The sequence below is a fragment of the Phoca vitulina genome, unplaced genomic scaffold (genome assembly GCF_004348235.1).
Source record: "Phoca vitulina isolate PV1807 unplaced genomic scaffold, GSC_HSeal_1.0 scaffold43, whole genome shotgun sequence".
NCBI classification, from domain to species: domain Eukaryota; kingdom Metazoa; phylum Chordata; class Mammalia; order Carnivora; family Phocidae; genus Phoca; species Phoca vitulina.
In genome coordinates this window covers 11,847,354-11,855,737 of record NW_022589746.1, presented here as the reverse complement: position 1 = coordinate 11,855,737, position 8,384 = coordinate 11,847,354, and the positions used below count along the sequence as shown (strand labels likewise).

Sequence of the window (8,384 nt, the reverse complement as noted above, 5' to 3'; positions counted from 1 at the left end):
ATTGACATCTTCACAATATTTGTTCTTCCAATCCATGAGCATGGAACGTTTTTCCATTTCTTTGTGTCTTCCTCAATTTCTTTCATGAGTATTTTATAGTTTTCTGAGTACAGATCCTTTGCCTCTTTGGTTAGATTTATTCCTAGGTATCTTATGGTTTTGGGTGCAATTGTAAATGGGATCGACTCCTTAATTTCTCTTTCTTCTGACTTGTTGTTGGTGTATAGGAATGCCACTGACTTCTGTGCATTGATTTTATATCCTGCCACTTGACTGAATTCCTGTATGAGTTCTAGCAGTTTTGGGGTGGAGTCTTTGGGATTTTCCACATAAAGTATCATATCATCTGCAAAGAGTGAGAGTTTGACTTCTTCTTTGCCGATTTGGATGCCTTTGATTTCTTTTTGTTGTCTGATTGCTGTGGCTAGGACTTCCAATACTATGTTGAATAGCAGTGGTGATAGTGGACATCCCTGCCGCGTTCCTGACCTTAAGGGGAAAGCTCTCAGTTTTTCCCCATTGAGAATGATATTCGCTGTAGGTTTTTCATAGATGGCTTTTATGATATTGAGGTATGTACCCTCTATCCCTATACTCTGAAGAGTTTTGATCAAGAAAGGATGCTGTACTTTGTCAAATGCTTTTTCTCCATCTATTGAGAGGATCATATGATTCTTGTTCTTTCTTTGGTTAATGTATTGTATCATGTTGATTGATTTGTGGATGTTGAACCAACCTTGCAGCCCAGGGATAAATCCCACTTGGTCGTGGTGAATAATCCTTTTAATGTACTGTTGGATCCTATTGGCTAGTATTTTGGTGAGAATTTTTGCATCCATGTTCATCAGGGATATTGGTCTGTAATTCTCCTTTGAGGTTTATTTCTGAGTTTCATACTACATTTGACCTACTAAACTCAGGAACAAAACCTTTATTTGTAAATATACCTTTACTGTTAAAGTGTGACCCTTCTGGGGTCTGTATTGGACGTCTGGGTGTCCACTGAAATTCTACTTAGGCTGCTTGGAACTTGAATATCTCCCAGCCTTGTGATAGCTCTGGAATTCAGCTTATAACTCCCACAACATTGAACAACAGAATCAAGAGGACCCCCAGATTTCTGGAGCGGTTTTTCTGTGTAGCTTCCTTCTTTCTGATACTCTGCCCTGCTAATTTCGGCCCCTTAACACTCTGCGGTCCGACTCCTCTCCTCAGCAGGACTGCAGGATTCGGCCTGACATCCCTTCCCCCCACTCCCTCCACCCCCACCTCCGCATGCCACAGTTTCAAAGTGCCTCCAGGCAGAAACCTGGGCAATTGTATGGTTTGCTTTGTATCTCTCCTCTCCATGATCACAGTTCAGTGCTCATTACTCAATGACTGAAAACATTTATTTTACATATTTTGTCCTGTTTTCTACTTGTGCCCGGAGGGCATGCCTGGTATCAGTTACTCCATCATGGCAGATGGTACATTCTTTCAGTAGACTGCTGAATTTTTTTTGGTAATGTTTTATTTCACATTCATTACGTCATGTTTATAGTGAGGTTGGTGTATGGCCGTGGCTCTCGTCTGTGAGTGATACCACTAGCCTGGCCCTATTCCTCTTCCTGGGTGGGGGGTTAGAACGCAAGGGGGGATTTCTGTGTGCACCAGTGACTAGGAGCCACCGTCGAGAGCACAGGAATTGCAATGCAGTGGGCTGGAGTTTTCCTCACCTCTTCCTCTGGGCTTTCTTTCTTCACTTTAGGGAACAGGCTTCCATTATTCTCCTAAAATGAGTTAAGAAGCTTTCTGATGTAGGCAAGAGCGTTAAGGTTCGAAGCCGACGGCCAAGAAAGAATTCTTGAGACGTCTTTGGTGTGAAAAGGTGGTTTTATTAAAGCACGGGGACAGGACCCCGGGGTAGAAAGAGCTGCAGTGGGGTCATGAGGAGTGGCCCATTATATACTTTCAAGTTGGGAGGGGGTCAGGGAGAGCGTAGGTCTCTAAGGAATTTTGGAAGCAAAGTTTCCAGGACCTTGAGGGGGCTAGCTATTGTTGGGAAAAGGTCATTTATTACTGTCTAATAAAACCTTAGTCCTGAGACCCATCAGATGTATATCGGTGGGTCATATGCTTGGGGGGTGATTGCCAACATGTATCTTGGGGGGTTTAGAGATAAAGGAAGTTTCTAAGGGAATTTTTATATGTTAAAGTAGACTTACAGGATCCTGGGGCTCAGGCTAGGATTCCCTTTTGCCCTTAGCAAAGTATTAACATCCAGGCGGTTGAGTCCCTAGAGGAAGGTCACTCTGCCTGTTTCAAGGACTTGTTGGTGGGCTGTAGGTAGTAAGGAAATGTAATAATTTTTCTTCTGCCTTTGTTTCCCACATCACTTTCCATCCTTTCCTGTACCCTGGAATAATTTAATTATTAGGAACTAACTCTTCTTGAAGTTTGGTAGAACTCCTACTTAAAACCAAATATGCCTGGTCTCTTTCAGGTGGACCTTTGTCTCTAGTTATTTTGTATAGTCAGAATTTTCTGTGTCAATTCGGGTAATTTATATTTTCCTAGAAAAACTGCTTATTTCATTTACATTTTCAAATCCTTTTGAGATAAAGTTTCAATAGCATGCAAATAATGATCTTTAAAAAGTCTTCAGGCATATCTCCTTTTTCATTTCTGTTACTCTTTTTGTTTTATTTCTTGAATGGATTTGGCAGAACTTTAATTCTTTTAATTTTAATTCTTTCATTTAAAAAAATGTTTACTTTGCCCCTTTTGCTAGCTTCTTGATTTAGTTGCCTTTTTAATGTATGTTTAGTTTTGTTTTTGGTTTATGGCGATGGCTTACCCTTGCTCTTAAACTTATTATGGCTTGCACTTAGTTTCTCTAGGGGCTTTTTTGGGGAAGAATAACTCAAAATTACGGCAGTCTTCTCTTGTACCCATTTTTGTTTTTATTTTTAGGTAAGCTCTATACCCAACGTGGGGCTTGAACTCTCACCCCCAAGATCAAGAGTCACATGCTCTACCAACTGAGCCAGCCAGGCGCCCCACTTGTACCTCTTTCCATTGCATGTTTCAGCCTCCTAGTTTTGGTGTTTATCTGAGCAAGTGATACATGAGTACAGAGTTTAACATTCAAAGAAAGTCTACCTTAATCACCAATTCCAATTCAAGACCTCTCCACACAGATCAGTCCCTGCTGTCAGTTCAACGTGTACCTTTTAACAAAACCTTAACCCTTTTCTGTGCTATTTATAATCTGTATCATTCTTAAAACAAAAAACAGTATAATGTGTGTTTGTAGGTACACAATACATGCATAAATGGTATTATACTGTGTTTATTATTCTTAACCTTCCCTTCTCATTCAGTATGTCTTGGAGAGATCTTTCCACATCAGTACATGTAGATCTACAATATAGAAATTTTAAATAACTGCCTAGTATTCCGTAGTATGTGTATACCATAGTTTAGTCAACCATCTACCTATTAATGAAATTTCAGTATTTCCAGGAATCTCTTCTTCCTGCTCTATAAGCAGTGCTACTGTAAGACATTCTTATACATTCTGTCTTGTGTGCATCTGTGACTATGACTTCATAAGAAATGGAATTAAATGGGCCATAGAAATGTATGCTTTTATGGATTTTGCCAGTACGCCCTTTAGAACATGTATTCCAATATACATTCCTTTTTCTGTATCCTTGGTCTACTTTTATTACTATTTTTGCAAAACTGATACATGAACCAAAGTAACTTGTTTTCTATCTGGTTTCTAGCTTCATAAAATTCTTAAAAGTTCCTGATCCATTGTTAGCGTCTTTCTGTGCTATAATGAATATTCTTCTTTTTGTATCCTTTTTTCTGTATATGTTTTTACTATCACTTGAATATAATTTTAGCAGAAAGGGAAAGTGAGCACATGTCTTTAGCCCTCTGTCCTGAGCTGTCATGGATGCTGGATTATTGGCCATGAGTACTACTAACTTGCTCTTGCATGCCAGCCCCCGCATTCCCACAATTCAGATTTGTGTTTCATCGTAAATCTCTGTGTGTCATGGTCTTTTGGGGCAACTTGTAAAAGCTTGAAATGGCAAGTATAAACTCAGTGAATGCTGAGGTTCTATTATACTTTGTGTAGAATGGTAATTAAACAATGTAACCTTTTCTGAGAATCATTATTAAATCAGGGAATCTGTTAACATTAAAACATGTAATAATGATTTTTGAAATTTTTATTTTTAGGTGTTAGAATATTTAAATGATCTGAAACAGTATTGGAAAAGAGGATATGGATATACTATTAATAGTCGATCCAGCTGCACCCTGTTTCAGGATATCTTCCAGCACTTGGACAAAGCAATTGAACAGAAACAAAGGTAAAACTTAAAAAAAATTTTCTGATGTGTATTCTCTTGAGTGCCCAATTAAGCTTCTGGAAAATGTTCTGTGATGGGTGAATTTTTAAAAATAGGTTTTGCTTGTGTTTTAAAAAAAAAATTTTAATATAATATTTAGGCTTACGAAAAAATTAGATGACATAATGTGAGTTATAAGACGTTTTAAACCCTTCGTTCAACCCAAGAACTCGAGCATTACTAATGATTGGCATGTGCAGTGGTTGGTTCGCTTTTCCTGCTGTCTCTTGCCCTTTCTACTCTTTATCCCTTGTGACTGCTACTCTGAAGTTGGTGGATGTCATTGCTTTGCCTCTTTAAAAATAGTCTTTATTATACATGTATGTGTTTAGTTTGCTTAGTTTTGCTCAGAGTCATATGCTCATTGTCTTCTGGGACTTGCTTTTTTTTTCCTTCAGCATTACATTTATAATTTTCATCATGATGTTGCATATACTATAAAATCAAAAAATAAGCATTTTTACTATAGTATAATATTCAGTAATGTATGATATTCAGTAAAGAAGTACCACAGTTTATAGCATCTTTTCTTGTCAGTGGACATTTGGGTAGTTTCTATTTTTGCTATTATAAATAGTGTAATTGTACATGGCTTCTGGTAGGAATTGCAAAATGTTTTTATTTTGAATGAGAGTTTCTCATGGAAAAGTCTTTAACATTCGTACTCTACAACTTTTCAAGGTTTAAAAAAAAACTTTTCATAATTTAAACCTGTGATAGAACCTAACTAACCCCATTTTATTTGACAAATAGCTTCTGTGAAAGCTTATACATTCATAATTAGAGGTAAAAATGCTATAAAGATGAAGACAGAAAGACTGAAGATTGTGTATTTGTGTTTGCAGTATTAAGTTTTATACGTACATGTAGAGGAGAGAGAGAGAGTGTGTGTGTGTGTGTATGACTCTAGTTTATGGAATTTTCTTGAGTTTGATCGGAGTTAGGGGCGAAAACTAGATTGAGTATTTAGTTTCTGCTACTGGACACTTTTCTTGGGGCAGAATAGTCAAAGCAGGTTCCGTCTTTGATAAAGGCATTAACTTCTTTCCTACTTAGTTTTATGAGTGGTTTATAACCTGTCAACTACATAAGGTAACAGATTTTTGCTGTCTGTTCATTGTTATCCTGGTGTTGAATGTGAGGAATGGCAAACTTAAAATTGTGTCAGAAAGATTCTTAAATAATTTTTGCAGAATTTGCTATTGCAGTTTGATACTAGATTTAATGTTTAAGAAGTTACCATTGGTGTTTCAAAATGAGTATTTTTGTACACTGAAAACTATGAAACATTACAGACAGAAATTAAAGATGACCCAAATAAATGGAGAGATACACTATCTTTATGGATTGGAAGACAGATTGATCATCTGTAGACTGAATGCAATCCCTATCACAGTCTCAGTAGGTCTCTGTAGAAATTGAGAGGCTTATTCTAAAATTTATACAGAAATGCAAAGAACCTTGAAGAGCTAAAACAATTTTGAAAAAGAACAATAGCACCAAAAACATAATTATCTCACTTCAAAACTTACTATAAAACTGTAGCCATAGACAAATAGATCAATGGAATAGAATCAAGTCAGTAAAGCCTCATATATGATCAATTTGCGACAAAGATGCCAAAGGAATGTATTGGAAAAAAGGATAGTCTTCAGCAGATGGTGCTGGAACAATTGGATATCCGTATGTTAAAAAATGATACGTAGACACTTAACTTCATAGTATACACAAAAATGGGTGATATATTTAAATGTAAAGTTGGAAATCTTTCAGAAGAAAATGTGGGATCAACGAACTAAATATAAGATAAAACTGTGAAACTCTTAGAAGAAAACATAAGAGTAAATCTTCACGATCTTGGATTAAGCCAAGATTTCATAATAAAACACTCAAAAGCTCGATCCATCAAAAAATTGGTAAAATGGACTTCATCAAAATTAAAAATTTTTATGCTTCTCAAAACACTCTGGGAAATGAGAAGATAAATTGTAGATGTAGAGAAAGTATTTGCAAAATATACATATATGATTAAGGATTTGAATCCAGAATGTATAGAGATGTTACATCTCCAGTAAGGAGACAACCCAGTTTTTTGTTTTTTGTTTTTTTTAAAGATTTTATTTATTTATTTGAGAGAGAGGATGAGAGGAGAGAGAGAGCACATGAGAGGGGGGAGGGTCAGAGGGAGAAGCAGACTCCCTGCAGAGCAGGGAGCCCGATGCGGGACTCGATCCAGGGACTCCAGGATCATGACCTGAGCCGAAGGCAGTCGCTTAACCAACTGAGCCACCCAGGCGCCCGACAACCCAGTTTTTAAAGAGAGCATGAGATTTTAACAGTTAAGTGGATGGCAAATAAGCACATGAAAAGATGCTCATCATCATTAGATATTAAAACCACAGTGAAATACCACCAGTGTACCCCCTAAACTGGCTGTGAAATAATAGAAAAAATAATATTGGTCTCTGCCCCAGGTTCTTGCCATAGGGCTCCTGAAGCCATGTAATTTCCTGGGTGATCGGAGTGTCTTTTGTTGTAATGAGGCAGCTTTGGGTGGGACCCTGCACAGCTCCAGGAGGAGAGCTGTCCTGAAAGACCAAGCCATGAGTAGAAGCGTGAAATTTTCACCCCGAGCCCCATTGTCTTGAGAAGGGAGGGGGGCTGGAAATGGAGCTAATGATCAATCATGCCTATGTGATAAAAGTCCAAAAAAGTTTGAGATTTATGGAGCTTCTGGGTTGATAGATAAACAGGTAGCAGTGCTGAACGAGTGACTTGCCTAAAGAGGGTGTGGAAGCTCTGTGCCCCATCCAGCATATCTGGCCCTTCCCATCTCTCCCATGTGGACATTCGTCGATCCTTCATCATATCCTTTTATAGTTAACTGGCACATGTGTTTCCCTGAGTTTTGAGAGCTGCTCTAGCAAGGAGGGAGTTGTGGGAACCTTTGATTTGTAGCCAAGCTGAACAGAAGTTGTGGGTAGCCTGGGACCTCCTACTTGCCATTGGTACCTGGAGGGGACAGAGGAGGTGGTCTCATGGGACTGAGCCTTTCGTGGACTCAGATGCTGTCTCCAGGGACACAGTGTCAGAATGGAGTTAAATTGCCCGATACCTAGCTGGAACACAGAGGACTGCTTGGTGTGGGGAAAATGCCCCACGTGTTTGGTGACCAAAAGTGTCAGAAGTGGTAGGAGTGTGGTGTGAGAGTAAAGCAGAAACACAGGAGGAAAACACTGGGTGTTTTCTTTATTCACTGGCTAAAATACAAAAAAAAAATTGTCCCAAATGTTGGCAAGAAGAAACTGGAAACTGTATACTTTGCTGGTGGGAATGTAAAATTAATACAGCCACTTTGGAAAAGTTTGGTAGCTTCTTAAGTTAAACATATAGGGGCGCCTGGGTGGCTCAGCCATTAAGTGTCTGCCTTTGGCTCAGGTCATGATCCCGGGGTCCTGGGATCGAGCCCCGCATCTGGCTCCTTGCTCAGCAGGAAGCCTGCTTCTCCCTCTCACACTCCCCCTGCTTGTGTTTCCTCTCTCACTGTGTCTTTCTCTGTCAAATAAATAAATAAAATCTTTAAAAAAAAAAAGTTAAACATATATCTACCACATGATATAGCAAATTTAGTCCTAAGTACCCCATAGAAATGAAGCTACATGTCTTTTATATGACTGTTTACAGTTTTTAGATATGAATAATACTACATTCAATAATTCAAATACCCACCAACTGATAGATGGAGAAACACAATGTGGTGTGTCCATGGGATGGAATACTACTCAGCAATAAAAAAGAATGACTGCTGACAGACGCAACAGAATGAATGACTTCAAAAACATTATGCTCACAGAAAGAAACTGGTTGCATAAAACTATACATTGAATGATTATTTTTATTTGAAATTTCTTGAAAAGGCCAAACTTCACAGATGAAAGTTTGTCAGTGGCTTCCTGGGTCTGGACATGAGAG

At 38.4% G+C, this 8,384-nt stretch overlaps 1 protein-coding gene across 1 annotated transcript in view; it reads left to right on the top strand.

The window, feature by feature from the left end:
* MINPP1 (multiple inositol-polyphosphate phosphatase 1) overlaps positions 1-8,384 on the top strand; it is a 51,122-nt gene that overhangs the window by 16,077 nt on the left and 26,661 nt on the right. The window contains exon 4 of the mRNA XM_032430249.1: positions 4,240-4,373. Within this exon, the coding sequence (XP_032286140.1) occupies positions 4,240-4,373 (134 nt within the window). The remainder of the gene's footprint in view (positions 1-4,239; positions 4,374-8,384) is intronic.